Genomic DNA, 24,578 nt, shown 5'->3' on the forward strand with positions numbered 1-24,578 from the left:
TTACTCTTTTGGCCTTGGTCATCAAAACAATGACCAGCGCCAAAATTCGGGTAATTTGAATTGGCACAAAATGTTCTTAACAACAAAACAAGATTTACTATTCAAATTTCAACCTACTCATATACTGTAAATTTTGGTCACTGCAGTGTAGAAGATTCTATGATAAAAAAAAAAAAAAAAAAAAGCAAACAGGGATGTGTTAATTGTGTTCTACTGAAACGATAGGAAAACATGATTTCCGAAATCTAGAATATTGCTGTATTCTCCCAACATAGGCCATAATGCTGTATCGAAATTCTGGCACTTCAAACCTTGTAAAGCTTCCGATAAATGTGCTATTTACCTAAAGCAACATAATTGCAGAACAAATTAGATATAATTCTAGTCTTATAAAGGATACACAGTCAATTAGGAAAGAAATATGCAGCAACCAACAGAATGGCAATACGACCAAATGAGACGTGATCTGAGAATCTCAAGTGGCAAGTAACACTTAAGTCGAAAGTAAACACATGTACGGACTGTGTGATAGCAAAATTATACAGGCTGCCTTCCGGCACTAACACTACTCAATGTAAATGTCAATAATCAACTAAAATTTGAAGAAATAAACCAACTCAATCAATGCATGGCCTTACCATAGTTCTGACGAACTGTAGTAAATCTATACATCGCCTTGACCAAGGACCCTTGTTTTCTGGACTTCAGAGAGCCCATGTGTCTATACAAAGCAGAGGTGAAAGAAACAAACGCATCATCAAAAAGGCAATCCGACAATCTATGTTAAAAATACACCAGACTTGTTCACACTTTCAAAAAAAGTACTTACACAATCTCGGTGTATCGCAATCTCCATGCAGGAAAGCCAAGATGACATCTTATAGGTCCATAAACCAAAAGAAGATCAGGTTCAGGACCAGAACAACCTGCCAATAAAAAGGGTGATATAATTCACTCAGAAACAAAATACGGACGAATTTCACAACATATTTTAATTCAAATTGGAAAAGAAAACAAACCAACTAGTTGTAACGCCTCGCTCAAGAGCGGTTCAGTAAACTTTGGCTTATCTGGATCACCTTGGTACTTCAGGAAAAGCAGATTTGCTGCTTTAACCACACCTCCCTTTCCATCAGTAACTGAAGTGAATTCAAGAGTTAATTGACGGGGTTCCAGAGGAGCACATGCCGTTTCAACCCCCTACATATATTGTGCCATGGTGGTAAGATACTGACTAAGTTCCAAAGAAAATGCGAGAAGTGGGCGACGACCTAGGTTGGGTCATACCCCTAAAGATATTTTACCTGCCATGGTCTTGCATTGCACTTCGCTATGATAGTCTCCCTTGATTTCTTTAGCACCCCTGAACAAACAAATTCCCTGTCCGGTGATAATTGGAATTGCAGGAAGAATAAAAAGTAACTGCCAATAGTAATTTAATGGTTACCACATTCTTACCTTCTGCGTCATAGAGACAAAGATGCTTCACACCAGTTGCAGCCACCCACTGCACCAGCTCAATAACATCTGAAATGTCATGAGCTTCATCACTTTCAACCACTATGGCAAGGTATCGCACCTTGCTCGCATCAAGGGATTTGTATGTCCTCAACAACCCATAGGAGATAAGGTAGCTTTCAAAAGTGTGAACCGCGTTCTTTACCAGGTACAATATACTCACCAGAAAATGTAGAAAATGCCACAACAATTCCACCGCAAAGTTACCTAGCTGCAAAGATATGTGTAAAGTAAAATGACAAGCATATGCAATCCCTTGTACATTCACTAGAAAGCATATTTTACCGAAACAGCTTGACATTTTGCATTGGCCAGAAACAAAAAGCATTGGATTACGACTTACAGGTCTTTAGACACGAAAAAATTATCACGTGACTCAAGGACAACATGTCATAAAACTTCTCAACATTTCCACATAAATATACAACCAGCCAGCCTACAGCTCTTCCAGTGAGATGATTACTTAGCTTCCAACCCAGAGAGACGACTTATATTGCTAACATCCGTGTTCAAGCAGCCTGTACCCCCTCGGCCCCTCCCTTCCTATTAACATACATGAGAATCCTAAAGATGGCTTAATAGACAAGGCCTACACTTAGCAACCAGGCATTAGGCCTACACAAACCAACCAAGTATCTACCATAAACTTTTCAATTAGGGTATGTAAAAAATGTTAATTTCCGATAGCAAAATTTTGGTCATCTTTCAACCAAGTTATTTCACAAGTATCACTACTGTAAACATGTTCTGAATGATTAGCTTGGGTTAAGGTAAGAAAAAATATATCCGCAGAGAGAAACATAATGCCATGAACAGACTAAAAGTGACAATAAACATAGCTATGAAAAAGATTTAACGACAATATACTCACTTTTCCCGTCCAATAAAGCTTCTGTGATCCATCTCTAAAATCCATGAATCTACAAACAGAATACGGTATCAAATATTGATAGAAACAAAATCAACTCAAATATTGCTACGGAGAAGTTAGGGTCGATATTTGGCACTTAAAGGGGTTGTAGAGTAAAAAAAGCTCACAATTAACTCTACTGGCAGAGTGGCAGATTAAATTTCGTCAGCACAAAAACAAGGGAATGTAAGCTTCAGCATACAAGTAACAAACAACACCCGGAATCAAAGAAATCGTAGTGATCATTCAAACTACATTTTTTCTGCTCCTTTTCCTAATGAACTATCAGAACATCTAATATGTGTGACACCGCCTTTTATGGCTTTAGTAATCAGTTTCGAATTTCCGATCCATAAAAAAAGACCCCCAAATTAAATCATCTACTTCTTCTCCCTACATGAAGAGTGCAATTGGCTACTCCTAAACCCGACTAAATAGTTAAAACCCATTTTAATCAGAAAGCCGTATTTCCGAAACAATTTGACGTCTACTAAAATGATCATATGCATCCCTAGTACTGTTGTATCGATCCCGAGCTCAAACCGATTTTGACATGAAAACCCGAATGCACTTAAATGTATTGTGATCAAAATCACCAACAAGTACTAATAAATCTCTCACTACAATCTCCCATCAAACCCTATAGGAGTATTATTTTACAATATTGAGCAACACTAGAAAAACCCAAATCAAATTATAAGAATTCACAATCATACCAACTTCAAATTCCTCATTGAATCACCATTAAAACTGAAAAAAGAACTATAGCATAAACAAACACAGAAGTTGGCATCAAAAAGTTGCAAACTTTCTACAACCAAGAGCAAAAAAAAATCAAAAGATTCAAGCATTATATAACAATAATAGAGTTAAAATTGTGCAATGTAATAAACCTTTGATGAACAGATTGAGGATTCGTGGTGGAAGCATAAGATGGTGGCATTACCAGTAACTGAGTTTTGAGAGTGCAACCTTTGTGGGTGGGTTTAAGATGGTCACAAGCTTGTGACATTCACAAGTAAGATCTTCGGTTTAATTTGATACAAGTGATTGACAATTGATGGAGATTGTTGGCACGTTAATAAATTGAGGGGGTGTTTGGTTCACCCAATATAGGTATGAGGTATGGGTTTGGAATGAACCAAACCCATACCATGTGTTTGGTTGACAAAAGTGGAGGTTTGATACCCATATCTCAAACCCATAAGGTATGGGTTTCATACCTGGAGGAGGGGGGTGGGTATGAGATTGATCCCACAGTATCAAATTACAAATATTAAAAAGTGATAAAAACAATTGTAAAAAAATCATTTTATATATTTATTTGATTAAATTTTCTCTACATGATTTAATAGTATAAAAATTATTATTAAAAATATTGTATTTTGAAAAGTTTTTAGCTTTGATTAGTTTCTAACCCCATACCCCCAAAATTGAACCAAACACAAGGTATGAGGTATCAAATTCCAACCCGATACCACTCAGGTATGATTCCCGATTTCAAACCCATACCCACGCGTGAACCAAACACCCCCTGAGTCAATTCTTCAATCTTCAATCGAGTAGCGCTATCTTATTTTCCGTCAGTGAAATTGTGACTAAATTGCGAAGTTAAGGTCACAAACTCGGTACAATCGACTAGCGTCATCATATTTTCCGTCACAAAATCAGTCCATATTTTTTATGGGTCAGGCCCATTGAATTCAAATAAAGTTAGCTTGTGATGGGCTTAGCGTAATAAAGATGTGTGAGATATACCCTCGTGTCTGTTCCACTGACCAAAAACACCTCCGTCAAAGGCACTCGAAAGTCGAAACAACGGATTGATTGGTTGTGTGAATGCTACTGTAATTAGCCATTTTCGACGAAATAGTTGTGCCAGTAGGAGAAAAGTTAAATAAATAAACATAGGATCTTGTTGTAATATATAGTGAATTTGCTCAGGCTGAATAAGTTAAATTAAAGATTGAATCTTTACTGGAATATAACGATAAACGAATATAAATGATATACCAATCCCCCAAAGAAATTCACCTGAGATTAGGGGCGTTAACGAGAGGAGCCCGAGCTTGGCCTTGCTCGGCTTGTGCTCAAGAACCAAAATTCGAGTTCGAGCCGATCTCGAGCTTACCCGAGCTTGAAAAAAATGTGCTCGTTATAAAGCTTGCGACAAGTTGCGAGCTTTAACGCGAGATCGAGCCAAACTCGAGCCCAAACTGACCCTATATAAAACTGTTTATTTTTTTTTTCTTTTGATTTTTTCAATACCAAGGCTCAAAGGTTATATGTAAAAATATTTGGCAAATAAGCGAGACATTTGATATATGTGATACAAAAATATAATCATGATAAAATATTTTTATAAAATATGAGCAATATAATATACTATGTAATCACACAAGTTCGAGCCGCTCGCGAGCTTTTCGAGTCGAGCCCGCCTTTGCTCGGCTTGACTCATTAAGCTCTCGAGCCGAGCTCGCACGAGCCAAGCTTTGACCGAGCCGATCTCGAGTAGCTCACGAGCTGTCTCGTCTCATTAACAGCCCTACCTGAGACACATCAAGGAGCTAGCCGGCTATAGTACCATGATAAATTTACGGTATTTGCAATGTAATAAGAGATTTCCATGATTAAATGATTAAGAATCAGATTACAATTCAGTGATTGAAGAAGAAATGATTATATATGCTGATGTATAGTTCCAGGTGAGGTGTGCTTAATATCGTTGAACAGTATAGCCGGTACGCTCTACCTAGAGCTGAGATTTCTCAAATCATCAATGACCTTCAATATCTCTTTTCGCATTCTCGAGTCCACAGACTCATGAACATCTTTCGCTACTACTGAAAGCAAGTCACCGTTGCTATCCTCATCCTTGAACCATTTAAGGATAACCCTAGCGATAGCCAATACATAGATTCCACAGTCGTAATCGTTTGACTGTTGAGGGGTCTCGCACTCCTTGAAAACAGGCAAACCAGCAGCATTAACAACTTCACAAGGCTTGGAGACAGGCTGCTGCACTTTTTTGTTTTTATTCTTTTTTTTTCTTCTGTGTTGATGTTATTCGCTTCCTTGAAACTTCACCACCTACACCCATATAATTCTTGACAGCGTCGTACAGCTTCTCTGCACGAATGTTATTCGCTCCTTTTGTGCTATCAAAGTGCAGAAACGCATTCATAGACCTAACGTACACCAAAACGCTCCAATGCTCAGTGTCATTTACTGGAAAAATGATCAGTCTCTTAGTTGACAATGTGCAAAACTCAATCGTACTCAGAACCTCGTCAGCCTCACAGTTTGCAAGCACATGCGACACGCACGGAGAAACAAAAAGGATATCACCAGTATGACAGGGAGACAATAGATAAGTGATGTAGAATTCTATAATTTCGGCAGTGAGATAGCAGTCTCCGTTTAGGATGTGGAGATCGGATTCTAGAAGAACGACACCCTTGTACTTGAACACCTCTTCGTTTCCCATGTCTGTAGCAAAAACGTGTCGGTAAGGGAAAATATATCAACACAAAGATGTAGCAATGGCTAAGGGGGTGCAAGCACAAGTATGACAAAAAAAAATACAAGAAAAACAAATAAAAAACAGGAAAAGAAAAAAAAAGGCGAAAAAGAAAAGCTAACAAATGGACATATTTACACAGCTACATATTAGGTGAGTACATCTGATGCATGTTCTTTTTTCCGACATATTAGGGTTAGGGTTCACACTAATTGGGGATATTTTTTCTTTCACAAATTCTCATTGAAGACGGATAGTGCCTCACTCACAATATGCAAGTAACAAATCAGGTGGGAATTAAATGGAGCACCCCAAGCTGTTTTTCTTTTTAGGCCTAACGAATAGTTAGCGCGCACCTAGTCGCATTACAATAAAGGGGAGGGAGATTCAAACGTGGAACCTATTGTCCACGATACCACCGTCTTAATCGCTGGACTAAGACATATTCGGTATAGTAATTGGGGAATTGGATATAACAAGAATCATGATTACCTAACAATATACATATACAATTAAGAAAGAAAGAAATACAATACATTAATATATTAATATAATAATAATTCAATAACAATATAAATTAAGAAATTGAGATTGAAAATATAAGCTTACAAATAGAATTGAGCTTGGAGGAGTAATGGAGAAGTGCAGGAATTTGTTCTGTTATTTCGCAAGTTTTGTTTTTTGCTTTTATACTTTTTGTTGTCTCCTAATCCTAGAGCCGCCAAACTTGTGCCGATCAGATCACAGAGCCTTAAATTGAGGTGCCCGGCCCATTATGAACCCGGCCAGTCGGCCACCCGTTACGATATTATCCGATAAGAATATAAGATTGATGTCTATACCGGTAATAATTAAGTTTAATTTAAATTTGATTCAAACGAGAGTGATTTATATTATTGTTTAGTTTTTTTTTTTTTTTTGAATTTGGTAACGAGGGAACTCGCAGCTGCTATTTTTGGTGTGCACTGGGTAAACTCTCGGGACAAACTCCAAGATTATTAGGCATTGACTCAGTGCAAGAATACTCTAAAAGATTTTGCTCTTGGAAAGGTTTGAACCTAGGTCTTTTGGGAATATCAACCAAGTTTAACTTTTAACCACTAGTTTGATATGTTTGACGGGATGACAACGGAACAAAACCTAATCATTGTCAAAATTATCTACTATTTGTAAAAAAACTTGAAGAAACACAATAAAAAAAAAAACAACAATAAGCAGTCTCGAAATGACCTGACCCGACTCGGCGCGTTAGTTAACCAGAAATTAACCCGATTCTGACTCGACACGTAAGGGCATATTGACCCGATATGGTCTAATCAGGCTTGACTAGACCCGACTCCCACCTACCCGCCCACAACAACCTTTTTTCTAGAGTACGTGATTTTCGAAAGTGGATTGTGGATAAAAATTAATCTTGTTTTAAGTTCGTTTTTAACTTATTGTTTAATAATATATGAGATTGAGTTAGGTTTATATCAATTTTTTTTGTTAGGTTTGATCATTTAAAATGAGATTTGTTTTAAACTTAATTTCTAATACGAGGTTCAATTAAACACGGTTGATTAGTTTTCATTTGTTACCATTATTTAATTTTGTTTATAAATAAAAGTATTTAATCAAATTAAGTATATATAGTATAAACAAATGATTTTTATAAAACATTCATTATAAAGTATAAAAACGACAAAAGAATATATGTGGATTTTACTAAGAAAATTTATACTAAATATTTTCACTTAAGGTGATATATTAATATATATTTCATAATATATGGTTGAAAAATTAAAGTTACTCTTTTCTGCGTAGTTTCAAGTTTTTACTCGACTAGGTATTCGACCATGCGCGAGCATTAAAGGTACACTTGCATATGGCTTCAACATCTTTATGCCCTCTCCGCTCTCCCTCTTACTGCTTATTAAGATGTCAATTGGGTTGGCTGGCCTGGTTCACAACGTTCAATAACTTGCAATGGTGTCTTCTTGAAAGACAATATGGTCTCTTGGTCTTTTAAATGTCAGGCGACAATCTCTAGTTCTAGTGTTGCGGTCGATCCTTTTTTGTGTTGTTAATGCTGTTGCAGAAATGAGTTGGTTACCTAATTTATTATTTGAGCTTAATGTTCTCATCAAACGTGTCGATTCATATCCATAAGCTTCCCGCCAACCGTGGTGGGTACAAATTTCCATACCCATACTCACCCGATTGGTAGAAAATCTAGACCCGTACCCGCCCCATTTACTCACCAACCACCTATATAATTTTTTTCGATACTTTTTTTTTATAAAACATGTAGTTGGATCATTACGAATTTCCACAAATTTTCGTCTTTATCTTTTTAGTTTAAAATTTTCAATAAAAATTAATAAGAACGTTATTAAAAGCAATAATAATTATTTTTTCCTTAATAATTGGTGGGTAAGAAGGTATTAGGTGGGTATGACGGGTGTTATTTTTGTACCCGTATCAGCTCAACCACCCGCGAAACCTTAACCCGTATCAGGCTATCAGCCCCAACTAGGGTGGGTGCTGGGCGGTACCCGCTTATACCCGCCCCGGCCCCGCTAACATCCCTAATTCTGTACTTTTGTGAGCAAATTTTTCTTCCTAATAGACTATTAAAGTTCTTTGTGCAAATTAGAAAAGGTCTTAACTCACATCCCAAACAACTGAAACTTGGAGTTACTTCAAAAATAAATGTAGTACGATTACATCCTAATTTGAGCTAATACAAAGGCAAAATGGAGATGTTATTAAGTGTTTTTTTCTCTACTTTGGAGGGTGTACTATAATTTGTGTAGGGAGGTTGACCTTTGAATATGGCTATTCAATTAAAAATGGACAGTCTTTGTCTCAAGAATTCAATACAAAAGGGCCACAAATATGGAAGTGAAGAGATGCGTTGTTGTTGCCAACATGTGAATTAATAGCTTAAGGGGACTTATTTTTTGATGTTGGCAACTTAGCTGGGGTCTAGTTGGCTTTGCCTTGGACAGTCTGTCCTCCTTGTCTTTCTCCCCTTAACTAATTGTCCTATTTACCAAATAACCCCCAACCTATCCCTTAACTAAACCTGGAAAACAGGTTCATCGGCTCAGCTCGGGTTGGGTTAATTTTGGATTTGCAGACTTCAGGTCAAGGTCAAGGTCGAAATCGGGTTGGGTTATTTCGGGTTCGAATCATTTTCAAGTCAACTATTATCAAGTTGTTGGATAATAATACAATAAACATTCGGGTTGAGGTATATTGAGTCAGGTCAATTCGAGTCGGGTCAATTTTATTAGGTATATAGAGTATTATTAACCAATTATTATAGAGTAACACAGTACGGTAAAATGGTGTCTCATTAGGTTAAAATACAATTCATGTACAAATAAAAATAATACGGCATATTCTTTTTGTTTTAATAAATATAGTGAGTCTCATGGTATAAAACCGTCTTACGCTATAATTTACGATGCTTGATACTAAGTAATACATCTATGTAGTTTCATTATTCCATCATTGATTTGTCTTAAGCTAGCAAAAACATGATATGATTTCAGAAAACAATTGAAAAGGATTACTTACATTGTTATTTTTCTTTACTTTGTTCTTACATAGGTTAACATTGATAATCTTTGCATTTTCACTTTAAGTATATTTATATTATTGATAATTTATAACTAACTTTTACATCTTTTAAGCATAATAATGTTTTTTTCAAGCATTTCTCTCTTATTTATTTGATATTTGTTATGTCAAAAATAGACGTAAAGAAATGTCGAGACGAATAAAGTAATTTCAACTTTGTTGCTTTGAGTTGTAAATTAATTTCAACTTTCCAACTAATTGTTACGCTTAAATTATCATTAAAGTGAACTTCTTGTTTTACTATAAAATTTCCTAATTTTACTTAAATAGCTTAGTTACGGGCCGAAATTTGATGACTACAACAATGTGTATCAAAGTTGAAAATAGTTCAAAGCTCAAATTAATAAATCGCACAAAGTCCACTTTTGCATGTCTAAACCGTCACGAAACACGTTTTTAGATGGCTCACTTCCATCTCTAGAACGAGGTAATCAAAGACATTTTAGTATTTTACCTTATTGATTAAAATAAGGATCCTATAAACAATCCCCTATGTGATGTAATTGTATAGGATAAGGTTGGTGGTTTTCAGTTGATAATCTTGAATATTAGCGTGTTGAGTCATCTTTCAAACCTAGAAAGAAAACGTAATACTTCCTCCATTCAACTCCACTCTACCTATTTCACTTTTGTACACTATTCACAATCGTGTATTCAATTTTGATTTTCTCTCGATACGTAAGAGGAAATATATTCATGTGGGATCTTGTTTGATTCGTCTTTACGAGTACATTAAAAATATCTAACTTTTATAATTTTTGCAAATACGTAGCTAACGATATCTAACGCGTAAAACACGCGTTGACAAACGTGAAAAAAGAAAGTGGTAGAGTGGAGTTGAATGGAGTAAGTATTTGGTATTTGGAAGTATTGGATGGGATAATAACGATCAAATCTGTTGATGTACAGTTACAACATTAAACAACCAAAAGTTTGGAACACATGATTCATGGTCCCACTCCATCCACCCTGTAAATCATTTATCCATACCTAATTTCCTAATCTCATTTTACTTTTCATTTATTCTCCTTTAGATTACATTTTCAATTACTCCTTTTTTTTTTCAACTTACATGTTCAAAATTATTCTAGTTGTCTACTCCCTTCGTCTCGATTAATCTATTGTTTTTTACCCAAAGACCAACAAAATAGAAAAGAGTAAGATCATATTCTTTTGGACTTCTATTTGTTCTTTAAGTTCAGTTCAGTTCTTATAAGTTCAATTGAGTTGATTCGGTTTATAAGTTGATTCGATTCGATTCTTATAAGTTGATGCACTTGGTTTATAAGTTTAGTTCACTTCATATAAATATAAGTTCAGTTCAGTTCCTATAAGTTCAATTTAAACAAGTTCATACAACTTATATTAACTATAAATTCATACCCGTTTTTTTAATATTGACGAATTGAAAAAAAAAATAGTACGCTTTTCATTAAAATCAATGCAAAAAAAAAATCCAATATTAAAATTATTCTATACACATTATTCTTAAAAAAATTAGATGGTTAGAAAAAAAATAAATGGTTTCGATGATGTCAGTGAAAATGAAGATGAAGATGAAAGTGACGAGTATGATGATAATATGGAAATAGATGATTAGAAAAAAAAATGTAATATGTAATTTATTTTTTATTGTAATGTATTGTAGTAGTTGTAAAAAAAAATTAATATATATAAAGCGTAAAATTTTTACGGTGTTACTTTTTCACATACATTTTTTTTCATATTATTTCCAAACTCTACCCCCCCCTCCCAAAAAATCCTTGATTTTATCTTTTTTTTCGTCTAAAACCTAATTCAATTTCACTTCAAATTTGTCAATTCAAACAAGTAAATACTTCGATTTATCAAAAAATTTCATTAATTTGCTTCGTATTGCACAAAATTGCAGTGTGTAATAACTTAGATTGTTTTATGCGTTTGATTTAGGGTGCGATAAGACCATATGTCCATAACGCAATACACAATGGTCAACTTTCAATCAAATTATCATTCAATAGTTAATTGCTTGGCGAATTGATTTAGAGTACCATTTCTTTCGGAAAATTTATTTCATCACCAATTTAATATGAACAAAGTGGTGAGGACGAGTTGATTACCTGAGTACTTCGTATGTCCATATTGCTTGTTAATTTTCTTTTTTCAATTAATGAACTCTAACACACATGAGAGAAAATGGAAGATGAGAGTGGACGGGGACATGGTGGTGTGTGGGGCTGCGTGGAAGGTGGTTCGTTGATCGTGGTTGCGTGAAAGGTGGTTCGTTGGTGGAGTCGTGGTTGTGGTCGTTGGTTGAGGAAAGAGGTCGGTGTCTAAGGTCGGTCTCTGGTCCGCCGGTCGCCGGCGAGATTGCTGGTGGTATGGGTGGTTGGTGCAGGTAGGGAAATGGAGGTGGAGGCAGTTCTGGGCCTTCTGGCGAGCGGGTGTTTGGTTATTTTAATTACGGAGTATAAATGTAGCATGAGAGGGAGGAGAGAAATTGAAAAAATGAAAGGGATAAGAAGGTAATTTGCGTATTTGAAAGTGCAAAATGCGTATGTGAAAGAGCAATACCCAATTTTTATAAGTTCAATTCGACTTCTATAAGTTCAACTCATATAAGTTCAGTTCAGTTCTTATAAGTTCAGTTTCTATAAGTTCAGTTTCTATAAGTTCAGTTAAGTTCAGCTCCTATAAATTCAGTTCAGTTCACGTCCTATAAATTCAGTTCAGCAAATAGAAGTCAAAAAGAACAGAACCTAAGTAGTAAAAATTAATCATAAATTAAGTTTCTCTATCACATGCTCACTTGCCTATTTTAAGTACTCAATTATCCGCTTGTCTACAACTTAGCAAAAATAGAAATAGGTAACAATGAATTGATACACCTCAAAATAAAAATAGATAACACAATTAGCCAAGACGGGGGAGTAACTATTTATCATCAAATTTGTTCATATTATTACAGTTTATACAAATATGATATTTACATACAATTTATGATCCACAACCATTTTTATGCAACACTAGCTTAAACGTGAATATGTAAAGGTCGATAGCCTAAAAGAAATTATCAATTTATCAAAATTAATTTGTCCAAATTATCACCATGCTTAAAATAAACCAAATCCAATAAACTCGTCTTAAAAATGAAATAACTCCAAAGGGCTCAGTAAACCCCACGTTGGTGTAAAAAGACAATTTTAAACAAAATTAGGTAAAAAAGGGCACAAATTTTCATTTAAAACAACACTATCCGTTTGAAGTTTAAGACGAGTTAAGTATCGTATCATTTGTGTATATAAGATAATTGTATTGCTTTTTCCTATGCATTTTTATATACGCAAGTGATATGTATTTGACCCGTTTTAATTTTAAGACAGATAGTATCGTCTCAAGGGAGACTTACAATAAAACGGAAAATAAGATGGGGATCCGGACCCGTTTAAATTAAAGAAAAGAAAACAACAAAAAAATAAAGGCAAAAAAGCCGAAATGGCGAATAAAAGCACAAAAGAAGGAAGGGCATGGAAGTCATTTAAGAGTCAACCAACCAGTTATATCAGAAAACATAATAAGATCCCACATCCTAATCCACAACACAGATTCAAACCAAACAACGCACACGTTAGTGGCAGATTCCGTAATTAACCGCCAACTCCAAGGTCATTTACTCCTCCATTATTTAAATTAAATTAAATATTACTCCTCCATAACCATACCAAAGATCCATCCTTCCACAAAAGAGACGCCATTTTTAGACCTCAGGCGAGGGAGAAACCACTCACTGCGTTGGTTACGAAACACCAGTTTTCCTCATTTTCTAGAGAGAGAAAGTAGCAATTCAAGAGAGAGAAAGCTTGGAAGAACCGGCATTAATGGCGGAGGAACACTACGAGCAAAGAGAAGGTGAAGGTGAAGGAGAAGGAGGAGAAAGAGGTGGTAGAAAGCAGAAACATAGCGAAGAGAGCGTTAAGTTGTTCGTAGGTCAAGTACCGAAGCATATGAACGAAGCTCAACTTTTATCGCTTTTCAAAGAATGTGCTCTCGTTGACGAAGTCAACATTATCAAGGATAAAGCTACTAAAGCATCTAGAGGTCTAATTTTTCTTTCGGTTTTTGAAATTTTGGTTTATTATTTGGTGATTTGATCGAGGATTTTTTTTAACAAATGTTGATCTGAGTTTATTTTTTGTTAAAAAAATTTCAAATTTTTGTTCGATTTTGTTGTTGTAGTTGTAGTAATGTACTCCGTAATTGTTTTCGCGGTTGATTTATCGGATAATATTTGAATTAATTCGGTCTGTTAGAGGATTTTTATGACAATGTTGGTCTGAAATCTGAATGTGTAGTTTGTTAAGTTTTGGAAATTATGTTTGATCTTGGGGTTGTAGTAGTATAATTGTTTGGCGATGATTTATCGGCTTATACTCGAATTAATTTGGTTTTTCCGAGGATTTTTATGACAATGTTGATCCGAATTGTGTTTTGGAAACGGTTTAATTTTGTAGTTGTAGACTTGTAGTACAATTTTTGAATTAATTTGGTGTGATCGAGGATTTTTATCACAATGTTGCTTTGGATGTGTACTACTTATTTGATAGAACCAAAAACCTTAAGGTGATGGTTGAGATCCAACTATTATATTTATTCCTATTACGCCCCCTCACTCGAGTTCTCATTGGGCTCGAAGAGTGGTTAGTGCACAGGCCCCCTCATACCATGTGCTGAATTTCCACTTATTGGAAGCTGCCAGGATTTAAACCCGTGACCTCTTAGTCACACTAGCTCTGATACCATGGTAGATGAACCATCTCAACCAAAACCTTAAGGTGGATGGATGGTTGAGGCCCAACTATTATATTTATTCCTATTATTATTAACTCTTTCTTTTTGAAAGTCTATTTAATTTTGTCGTCAAGTCTGAGTAGTATAATTGTTTGAAGGTCAATTTATTGGCTAATATGTGAATTAATTTGGTTATGCAGGATGTTGTTTTGTTATATGTCCGTCAAGAGAAGAAGCAGATAAAGCCGTGTTTGCTTGTCATAATAAGAAGACTATTCCCGGTGTAATGTTTCTCTTATCACTTGTAGAATTTTGTTGCTTTAGTTTCTACCGGTTTTACTTTGCAGAATGTGTTTACTGTGTGCAATGCTGCAATTTTAATTTATTTGTTGAAAAAGTGGAAAGAGTAGGAGGATTTTGAGTTACACAAGAATCAAAATTGTTTGAGCGACTGAAGTTGTGTTTGCATGTGTTACTTAGTTGTAGAGGACAGATTCGCAATATTGTATGATGGATATGGAAAGGTAATTAATTTACCTTCTTATTTTTTCCGAAGCAGTTCTCAATCACTATATCACATTTATTGAGCTTTCTCAAAGGGTGAGACTTGTGTATATTATGAACTTTATGGAGGAGGAGGAGAGGTGAGAATGATTTTGGTTTACTTTTAACTGATTGACAGCTAAATTTGGTCAAACTTCTCACTTCAAAGCGATCATAGCAAAGCTGTAGGACTTGTCGTTGTGAAGGTTTTCTGACAAGTTGTCATTAAGGCATGTTCAAGGTTGTTAAAGGAACTGGAGGGAGCTAAACATTTAAGGTTATGGCTAGTGTTCATTAAGGCTTGTTCAAGGCCATTAGGGCTATTGTTCTGTTTGCTTTGACGCCTACTGGAATAGACAGAAATAGCCTAAGATAGGGAGTATTGAGATGCAGTTGGAAGAGAGGGGGTGAGGCCTGGGGGGTATAAAACATACTCTACGTAAGACTTAAGGAATACTATATGTGCTGCGATTTGCCACAGTGAGAAAAATAGATGTAGCTATATGGTGGGTTTAATGTTCGAGATTACTAGTTGAGAGAAGACTCTTTAATTCTGCGACTCTCACGAAATTGTAGCTCCACAAAGGGTTCTTGGAATACTCTCTCAAATTCTTTACCATTGCAATATTTTCCTTTTGTGGCGAATTCAATGAAATTGCTGCATTTCTTTTTGGAAAAACTAGCTCAATAAAATACGGAATAAATTTTTTACTCTTTTTGTATAATCCAACGTACTTATGTGTGAGCAAGATCCACCTAGCCTACTAAATGTGCGCTTGTTTTTTTTTTTTTTTTTTTTTTTTTTTAACTTACCCCACTTGCCACTCGGTTTCTTAAAAAATTGCGCAAAAACTAAATGTTATGGAAATACGGAGTATTAATTCACCGAATTGGAGGGGGTATCTTTTTTATCTTAGGTTCTCGATTTTCAGATTCGACTATATTTATGACATGACTCGGTTAGGGATGGACCATGATATTAAATCTTGGTTTGAGACTTAATCACGAAATATGTTGTCGTGGCTTGTGGCCTGGACTCGGTTGTTTGGTGCGAATGGACAAACTGAAATTATGTTTTCTTTATCTTGGTTGTGCTTCTATTTGAGTTTGTAATCTTGAGGTTGTTTTTATCAACATATTGCAACTCCTTTCATCTTTGTTTCCATGGTGAGAAGGTGACTCCAGAAATAATGAATTTAACATTTGTAGGCTCATTTCATAGCACTTTTTAAGCTGATCTTTTTGCTTTGGTCCAAGATGTCATTTCATGTTGTTTTAGTAAGCTCGTCTGTTTTTCAAGTTTCTGGACTAAAGAATGCTTGTTTTTTCTTCTTATTAATGCATGCCGCTGTTCAAAGTTGTTCTAACTGCCTGTGATAGCTTTTCTAACGCGTGATCCTCGCTGCAGGCATCTAGTCCCTTGCAAGTGAAATATGCAGATGGTGAACTGGAAAGACTAGGTCTAGTACATCTCTACTATTTTCTCTTTCATACATGGGGTTTCTGATATGCTAGTGTTTATACTGTAATAGCAGCTTAATGAAACGCCGTATCTAGTACTGGTTTTCTGTTGACAATTTGTTCTTAATATCTTTGATGTCAGAACATAAGCTTTTTGTTGGCATGCTTCCGAAGAATGTATTAGATGCTGAAGTTTCTGCTTTATTCTCTCAATATGGCACACTAAAAGAGGTTCAGATTTTGAGGGGTTCTCAGCAGACGAGTAAAGGTAGACTGTATCTCTGCTGGGATTCTAACACGCTCCATTATTCAGAGTTCATTGTCATGGTTGCCAGATATTTATTGCTTATTAGTTGACAGCTATCACACCAATGTCTTTCCAATTAGCAGGCTGTGCATTTTTGAAGTATGAGACCAAGGAACAGGCTCTTGCTGCCATGGATGCTGTAAATGGGAAGCATAAAATGGAGGTTCGTTGTTCTTTACTATTCGGCTTTTGTTACCATATTGTTATACCAAAACTACAATGGAGGTTAGATTTTTTTTATTTTGTGGCTCTGAAAGTGACTGTTCTTTATAATTGTGAAGTAGCCGTCATTCAATGAAATTTTCTGTATAGGTCAACCGAAAACAATCTCTCTGTGTTATTAACATAGGGTTAACTGGTTAAGGGTGTTTTGTTGTTTACATCCAACTCCCTTACCTCGTCTTAGTCAGGAGGCCTTTCAGGCTTTGAGGTAATATTGTTGTATTTACGTGTCAGGTTAGTCCAACTAGCATGTGTATGGCAAAAAAAAAAAAAAAAAAAAAAAAAAAAAAAAAAAAAAAAAAACTGCAAATAAATTCAGAAGTTAGGGAAAAGTTATCAAAATTATTTTCATGGAGAAGTATTTTTCATTTGCTTGGCAGTCATCATAATGTTCACACTATTTACTTATATAATACTCCCGCCATCCCACTGTTATTGTCCTACTTTCTATTTTGGGAATGATTTAAGAAGTAGAGTCAAATTACAACCTTATCCCTTGAATTAAAGAGAATGGGGACAATGTCATTTTGAGCGAGTGATTGGTATTTGGTAGTTAATATACTAGGGACAATATTGGTAGTTTAGTCTTGTACCGTACTAAATTTAGAAAGAGGACAATTAATTTGGAATACATTTTGATGGGAAAGGGGACAATAAAAGTGGAATCGAGGGAGTAATAAACAAGAATATGAGGTGAATCCACAGCCTTGGATTAGGAAAGAGGATAGAGTGATACTGTAATGGTATGAATGTATGATAACTTAAGTGATGACATTTTGTACCGCTGTGAATAAAATGTGGTACATTGTTTAAATACATGAAGTCTTTTTTTTGGAGGTTCTTTTTGATAGATGAACCAACTCAACCAAAACCTTAAGGTGATGGTTGAGGCTCAACTATTATAGTTATTTCTATTACGCTCCCTCACTCAAATGCTTGTTGGGCTTGAAGAGTCGTTGGTTGTGCACCGGCTCCCCGAGGTTGCTAGGATTTGAACCCGTGACCTTCGGTCACACTGGCTCTGATACCATGATAGATGAACCAACTCAACCAAAACCTTAAGGTGATGGTTGAGGCCCAACTATTATAGTTATTTCTATTACTTTTGAATGGATGATTGGACGGGCGATGATGTGTAAGAAAACTTGGAGAAGCCTAGTACACCAAGGTTAATTGTCACGTAGTGGAAAAAATAGATTGTGTTACGGTCCACTTCGAGCTGAACGTGGTGTGCATGCTTGCCTTATCACGCGGCAGGAAAGCAAGCTTGATGGTTTAGTCAGTTTAGTGCTAGTGAGGGACCGCCCAACAGCGCCTTTCGAGAGGGTCGAGGGACTGTCGGAATGGTAGTCTCGATTACATATGATCAATGAAATAAAGCAAATGCAAGAGCTCTTGTATTGAAATAAACAAAGAGTAATAATGTAAGCTTGTGGTTTGAAGTGGATTTGATTATCAGAGCTTGCAGATCAACGCTCTGTAGTAAATAGATGTGAGATAATGAAATTTTTGAAAAACTTTTAGCCGAACCACTTTCTTCTAGTTTATCTTAAAACATTACCAGTTCGCGCCCCAAAAATTTCTCAGCCTCCTAAGTTCAAAACTTACACTACTGACTAAGGAGTCACGATGTAACTTTAGCATGTTGTATTTGTCTACCTAATAAACTTGTCAGTTCTTTTGCAAACCTGCATATTGAATTTGTAAACACATCCCTAGAAACGTAATACTCCGTAGTTAGTGTGCAAGTATTCAGTCCCTGCTATGTTTTTGAGTTATTTTGATAGTTTTGCTTACTTAGAAGGGTCCCAATTTATTAGTTCATGTTTTGTCAGGGATCCAATGTTCCTTTAGTAGTTAAGTGGGCAGATACAGAGAAAGAAAGGCAAGCGCGAAGAGTTCAGAAGGGTCAGGTTGGTGATATGAATGACCCATCACAAAATTCATTGTTTGGAGCCATGCCGTTGGGCTATGTTCCCCCATATAATGGATATGGATATCAGGTTTGTTGCCCAATGAATTTCAATTAATAAATCACTTTCTGTTTACAACTTAATCAAAACAATAGGAGTACTTATCTTTGGTGCTTGAAATGTCTCTCTGGAATTTTGCTCCTCTCCTCTTTACTCTTATTTAATTCCATGCATAATATTATGTATCAGCCGTGTATTGTTCATTAGTCATTACAGGGAGTTTTTTCATCTTATCGCGCTGATATTATCTGTTATATCAAGGGCTGCCAAAATATAGCTCATTTGCTAATAGTTGGCGTCAAGACCGATACTTGACCAATAAGGCATATGCTTGGCCAATACATGGCTGATACAAGGCTAATACAACCGATGGTAAACTGATATGCTTTATGACGTATACCAATTACCGTGGTTTGAAGTGCATTTGTTGTTGGTATTATTGGCTAAACTTATTTTGTCTTTTTCACTTGATCTCATGATGGTTTTAGAGTCCTAGTGGTTATGGGCTCATGCCATATCGCTTGCCTCCAATGCAAAATCAGGCCCCATACCATAATTTGCTTCCTCAAGGAAATGCATTGCGAGGTGCAAGACCCGATCTTGCCTCTGGGATAGCACCTAGAAGCTATGTTGGGTCTGGTTATCCAGCGGTACCAAATATTCGGTTGCCTATGACTTATCAAGGGGCTGTTCTGAATCAGAGGCCTTTAAACACTTCTCCTGGTTCCATGCCATCAACAGTACCCAACAGCTCTGCAGGAACTTCTCCTGGCGCTGGCTCAAGTTCCGGAAGCCAGATTGAAGGTTACACATCTTTATCTTTTGCTATGTTTTAATATACAATTTATTCATTAGGTATGTCCGTTGGATTTTTATCTGGAGCACGAAGTTTCTTTCTAAGGCTCCCTAGATGCTCCCAAACAAGTGTGTTATCGCTTATATGGGCCAGTTCTGGCTTGAGTTATTTCGGTCTGTGGTTACAAGGTTGGGTCAATTGGGTCATATACGAGACGTTTTAAGGTCTACACCGAATAATTGAAATGTTTTCAGAAGTACTTAAGAGAAGCCACCTCACAGCGGAACATGTAGAGCAAGTTCAACTAACTTGTGCCTTTTGATTGCAGGACCACCTGGAGCTAACCTGTTTATATACCATATCCCGCAAGAGTTTGGCGACCCAGAATTGGCAAATGCGTTTCAACCATTTGGGAGAGTCTTAAGTGCCAAGGTTTTTGTGGACAAGGCGACAGGACTTAGCAAATGCTTTGGTAAAATAATCACCCTCTTTTTTTCCCAAGTATCTGTCCGATAGGCGATAACACTGTTAAAATTCCTGGACCTTAATATGTTGCTTTCTGTAGGATTTGTGAGTTACGACTCACCAGCAGCTGCACAAACTGCGATTGCTATGATGAATGGTTTTCAGTTGGGTGGTAAGAAATTGAAGGTTCAGCTAAAAAGAGATAACAAACAGAGCAAACCATATTAATCAACCGTGCACAACACTGCCCTAATTGGAATTGGTTAAGGTATTTAAATCCGAGAAACTTGTATTGGTTGTGCCAGGATCACCAAATCACTTGTATCTTATGTATTACTAAATTCATTTGGATGTTTAGATCTTAATTTATTGATTCTTCCTGAAAATAACTCTTGCAGCTATTTCTCTGTACATGTCTCCGCCTAAAAAAGGAAAAAAAATGTCGATTTGTAGTAAGAAAACGTATGAGAAATTCGGTATCATTTTGATGAAAAAGACATTCTTAGTTAACAACAAATTACTGCATAATTTATATGAAAATAAACCCGCTCTTGAGTCTTTCGGTGTTCTCATCAGTCGCAGTATTAACACTGCACGGCCGTGCTGGCTCACCCTCGCTTTTAAATGGTGCTGATTTGCGACTGCTAGCATTGTTCGAATCTCTCAATTTGTGCGGGTGATTGTAATCGTTAGGTCCATTTGTGATCTCTTTCAAAATTCAAACCATACAACCAAACTTTGTGCCTAGGTTTTGTTGCAAACTTTTGGAGAAGGGTTCAAATCCAAATCTCCGACCTCTTTTTATTCGCATTTTGAGGCGTGCGTTTACCCATGGACGGTTCGAAAGAATGATTCATGTCAGCCGACCCCAAATCATTTTGGGACTAAGGCTCTGATGATGTTGTTGTTGTTGTTGTTGCTGCTGCATTTTACATAGATATGAGGCCACCATTGAACATTTCGTATTATATTTACCAGTATCTTTGGAACAATTGAGTTTTTGAGTTGTGGGTTTATCCCACATGGAAGAATTAAGTGCAACTAAATGTGTATATATAGAATTAAGTTTCAATTCTATTAAAGAATTAGGCCCAATTCACTAGTCTTAAATATGAGATAAACCCTATTCTATTAATTAATTGGATTATGAACCATTGTTGGATGATTACTAGTGAAAACTAGTGAATTGGGCCTAATCCTTTAATAATCAACAAGACGCCGCGTACCATTCACTAGAGAAGCCAATACTGGCGGCACGAACGGATCGGAGGCGGGCCGCGGCTGCGTTTTTTTGGAATTCCCGTGCCCAGGCACGACACGGCCCAAGCACGGATGGCCTGTTTTTTAATTATTTAATTAAATTTCTTTTTTTAATATAGTACCATTCACTAGAGATGGCAATACTGACGGCACGAACGGGTCGGAGGCGGGCGCGCGCGTTTTTTTTGGAATTCCGTGCCCGGCACGACACGGTAAGCACGGATGACCTGTTTCTTAATTATTTAATTAAATTTCTTTTTTTAATATAGTACCATTCACTAGAGATGGCAATACTGACGGCACGAACGGGTCGGAGGCGGGCCGCGGCTGCGTTTTTTTGGAATTCCCGTGCCCAGGCACGACACGGCCCAAGCACGGATGGCCTGTTTCTTAATTATTTAATTAAATTTCTTTTTTTAATATAGTTTTTTAATTATTTAATTAAATTTAGTTCATTAAAAATACAAGTAATCAACTAATCAAGACATCAAGTACATTAATATTTAATAAAATATATATTTAAATCATTAATATTCATTATGTATATGATAAAAAAATATTTAGAAAAAAAATACTAAGACTATTGGGCCGGACCACGTACCGGGCACGATTAGCTCATGGGCCAGGCACGGCCCGAGCACGAAACAGGGTGTGCCAGAAGCGGGCCGCGGCAAGGATCCCCTATTTACTAAATGAATAGGCGAAACTCTTATTTTTCCCCGCCTGAATAATATTTCCTATATAAAGTGTAGTATTTTTTGAATATATTATCTCACAATCTTTTTGTTCCGGGTATAATTCCAGAGCAAGTATTGTTACCACCCGTGGCTTGTAGAAGGACGTCTTTGCTTGACTTCCTCCCTTGACCTCTCCTGAAACAATGAACAAACTGAGGGCTCGGCTTTGGCCGAGCGTACTCACTCCGACGCCCAAGTCAGTAAACTTAAAGGATTAAGTTGTTACTTGGCTAGGTATGTATTGTAGAGAGATAAGGAAGATATTACCAGATGAATAGTGTATTTAGGTTCAGTTGTGGGATCCTTTCCTCAATGAAGGTTGAGGAGTATTTATAGGCTTTCACCTTTTGTCACGTAGTGGCCAAGTGGCCAAGTGGCTAGCGGTGGAAAAGACGATCTACCCCTCGGTCGAGGGACCTATGGCAGGCCGGCGGGCCATGTTGACTCACCGCCGAGGGTCTTGGATATGAGTACGCGGATATGTGTCCCGGCTAGTTGTCACGCCGAGACCCAGGCTAACAGCCGATGGGTGCATCGGCTAGGTTTGTCTAAGTCGTTGACTTGTTGCGGATATTTTGACCTCGTTCAATATGTTGACTTGGTCGGCGGTGCGAATATATGCTCATCAATTTGCCCCAGCGTAGTCTATGCCGTGGTATGGGCTCCGATGTACGTTTGAGCGTATATTCTGCGCAAGTGATTTGTAACAAATGTTCTGCATCGGCTTCTTCTGCGGCGGCTTCTTTTACCTCGGCCTGGTCTATCTTAGGCCGTACCAATTCCCCCCTCCACATGGATGCGTAGAGGGCATCCGATGTGGAAAAGAAAGTGACGATGGCCGAGACCAGGGTTGAGAGTGCCGGTTGTTTTTGATTGCCCCCGGCCGGCGCTACCTGGCTTGGTTGATCGAGTGGCCGGCGGAGAATGGATGCTTGGGAATTTATTGAGGAAGGTGAATAGGCGGAGAGATATGAATGGGCGTGTTGAAGACGCTTGATCACTGTTGCATTGATTGACGTTCAACTGTTGCAACGATTGACATTCCGTGGTTGCATGTCTAACACGTGTCTGCTCGCTGATTGGCTGGCGCTTCATGGGCTGTTCCCTGATTGGTCCTTCTTTATGGGCTTTTTCCTATAAATAGGGCAGTTATTCCGTGAAATTGGCCACCAATTTCATTCTCCAAAATTTTCTTCAAAATCTTCATCTTTCTAAACTTTCAAGGGCTTCCTTTTCTTCCAATCTTCAGAGTCTTTGATCCGGCGAGTGTTTTTTTCTTTTAAGGTAAACAAACGAATTTTTCTTTTATCTTGCTAGTAATTTGTTGTGAACATGTCTTCGATCTTTGGACCCGATAAACCTGCGTCGGGGCCCTAGGTCTCCTTCTCTCAAGTCGATCCTCAAATTCTGGAGGAATGGGAGGATGATGATTCTTTAGGTGATTTTGGTGATGACTTCGGTGATGATGCGGAAAGTTCTCGTCCTAATGAGGGGAGACAGTACGTCATGGATCACGACGATGCCTGTAAGGTTCGTCTTGACCGTGCTTGGTCCCATAAGCTTGCCAGTTGTTCCGGCGGGAAACTTTTCGAGGACCATTTTTTCTTTGGTAGGGGATACAAAATTGTTATCCCTGAGGAGGGTCAGGCCGTATGTTGTCCTCCACCGGGCTACACCGGCGTGTACATGCGGCATTTGGAGTACGGGCTCCGGTTTCAATGAATGGGTACGTTATGGCCATAATTAGAGCCATGAACGTTGCCGTTGCCCAACTGCACCCGCTGGCTATGAGAACCATAATCGGTTTTGTCTGGCTTTGTCTCTTTAAGGGAGAGGCTCCGACGGTGAATTTATTCCGCCGGCTTCATCATCTCAAACCATCAATCCCTGGCCGCGTCGGATGGTACAGTGTTCAAATGGAGCAGGGTTATGTCTCTGTTGACAAACTTTCTTCTTGCAAGGACTGGCAAGATCGGTGGGTGTATGTTAAGGTGCCGGATGACTATCCGCTGCCCCGCTCCTTCCAGCACCAAGTTAATTTGCGGTGTGAGACTAGGGCGGAGCATGACAGATGGGTCACCCGGAAGCATCTTAAAATGGATGCCAGCAAGGTCCTTCTTAAGGAGGATGAGAGGCTGGCAATGAGGCTCTTTGAGGTGAACAAGAGTGGGATGCCGAAAAGATGGATTCCCCCGACGCAGATCATTCTTCAGGATGAGCCGCTTTGCTATGTCGGCCTCATACCGGCCCTAGCACGGGGTGAGTGGGGTCGGTGTGAGGCCCATCACCGCTCTCAATGTTCCTGCTTCTCGAACCTCGATTTATTTCCTCTACTTAACTCTTGCTTTGTTTCTTTTGCAGACCACTTTGGACCGGACCTATCTGAGGATATCCTTCAGAGAATGGGGCTGCACAAAGATAAAACCGTTGCTAACTTGCATCCCAAGGCTCTAGCCCATGACCGCAGGA

The 24,578-nt window shown here is 37.5% G+C and overlaps 2 protein-coding genes and 1 long non-coding RNA gene across 5 annotated transcripts in view; 1 reads left to right on the forward strand and 2 right to left on the reverse strand.

Moving 5' to 3' along the window:
* LOC141598464 (uncharacterized) overlaps positions 1 to 24,578 on the reverse strand; it is a 162,048-nt gene that overhangs the window by 22,754 nt on the left and 114,716 nt on the right. The window lies entirely within an intron of this gene.
* On the reverse strand, positions 61 to 3,483 carry LOC141598401 (uncharacterized). Of its 3 annotated transcripts, none has more exons than XM_074418151.1 (8): positions 3,322 to 3,483; positions 2,390 to 2,438; positions 1,459 to 1,729; positions 1,305 to 1,363; positions 1,020 to 1,200; positions 830 to 926; positions 639 to 721; positions 61 to 343 (listed from the first exon to the last, which is right to left on the reverse strand). In XM_074418151.1, exons 1-8 carry the CDS (start codon positions 3,438 to 3,440, stop codon positions 336 to 338), a joined length of 867 nt encoding a protein of 288 aa, XP_074274252.1. In that variant the 5' UTR covers positions 3,441 to 3,483; the 3' UTR covers positions 61 to 335. The 3 variants fall into 3 exon arrangements, with proteins under 3 accessions (XP_074274252.1, XP_074274264.1, XP_074274256.1); XM_074418163.1 differs by having other exon boundaries at positions 3,375 to 3,463; XM_074418155.1 differs by lacking the exon at positions 3,322 to 3,483 and adding an exon at positions 2,557 to 2,667.
* LOC141598426 (RNA-binding protein BRN1-like) lies at positions 13,129 to 20,498 on the forward strand. The gene is made up of 9 exons (XM_074418169.1): positions 13,129 to 13,655; positions 14,546 to 14,628; positions 16,297 to 16,348; positions 16,492 to 16,617; positions 16,740 to 16,819; positions 18,714 to 18,881; positions 19,340 to 19,655; positions 19,976 to 20,119; positions 20,213 to 20,498. The coding sequence occupies exons 1-9, from the start codon at positions 13,436 to 13,438 to the stop codon at positions 20,338 to 20,340; spliced, it is 1,317 nt and encodes a 438-aa protein (XP_074274270.1). The 5' UTR covers positions 13,129 to 13,435; the 3' UTR covers positions 20,341 to 20,498.

Source organism: Silene latifolia, chromosome 1 (genome assembly GCF_048544455.1).
Source record: "Silene latifolia isolate original U9 population chromosome 1, ASM4854445v1, whole genome shotgun sequence".
In the NCBI taxonomy this organism is placed as follows: Eukaryota; Viridiplantae; Streptophyta; class Magnoliopsida; order Caryophyllales; family Caryophyllaceae; genus Silene; species Silene latifolia.

Coding starts and splice junctions, on each gene's coding strand:
- LOC141598426 (XM_074418169.1), top strand. CDS start 13,436: ATGGCGGAGGAACACTACGAGCAAAGAGAAGGTGAAGGTGAAGGAGAA. Junction 13,656..14,545: donor AGCTACTAAAGCATCTAGAG/GTCTAATTTTTC, acceptor TTGGTTATGCAG/GATGTTGTTTTGTTATATGT. Junction 20,120..20,212: donor AGGACTTAGCAAATGCTTTG/GTAAAATAATCA, acceptor TGCTTTCTGTAG/GATTTGTGAGTTACGACTCA.
- LOC141598401 (XM_074418151.1), bottom strand. CDS start 3,440: ATGTCACAAGCTTGTGACCATCTTAAACCCACCCACAAAGGTTGCACT. Junction 2,439..3,321: donor CCTCAATCTGTTCATCAAAG/GTTTATTACATT, acceptor TTCTGTTTGTAG/ATTCATGGATTTTAGAGATG. Junction 722..829: donor TTGCGATACACCGAGATTGT/GTAAGTACTTTT, acceptor TGCTTTGTATAG/ACACATGGGCTCTCTGAAGT.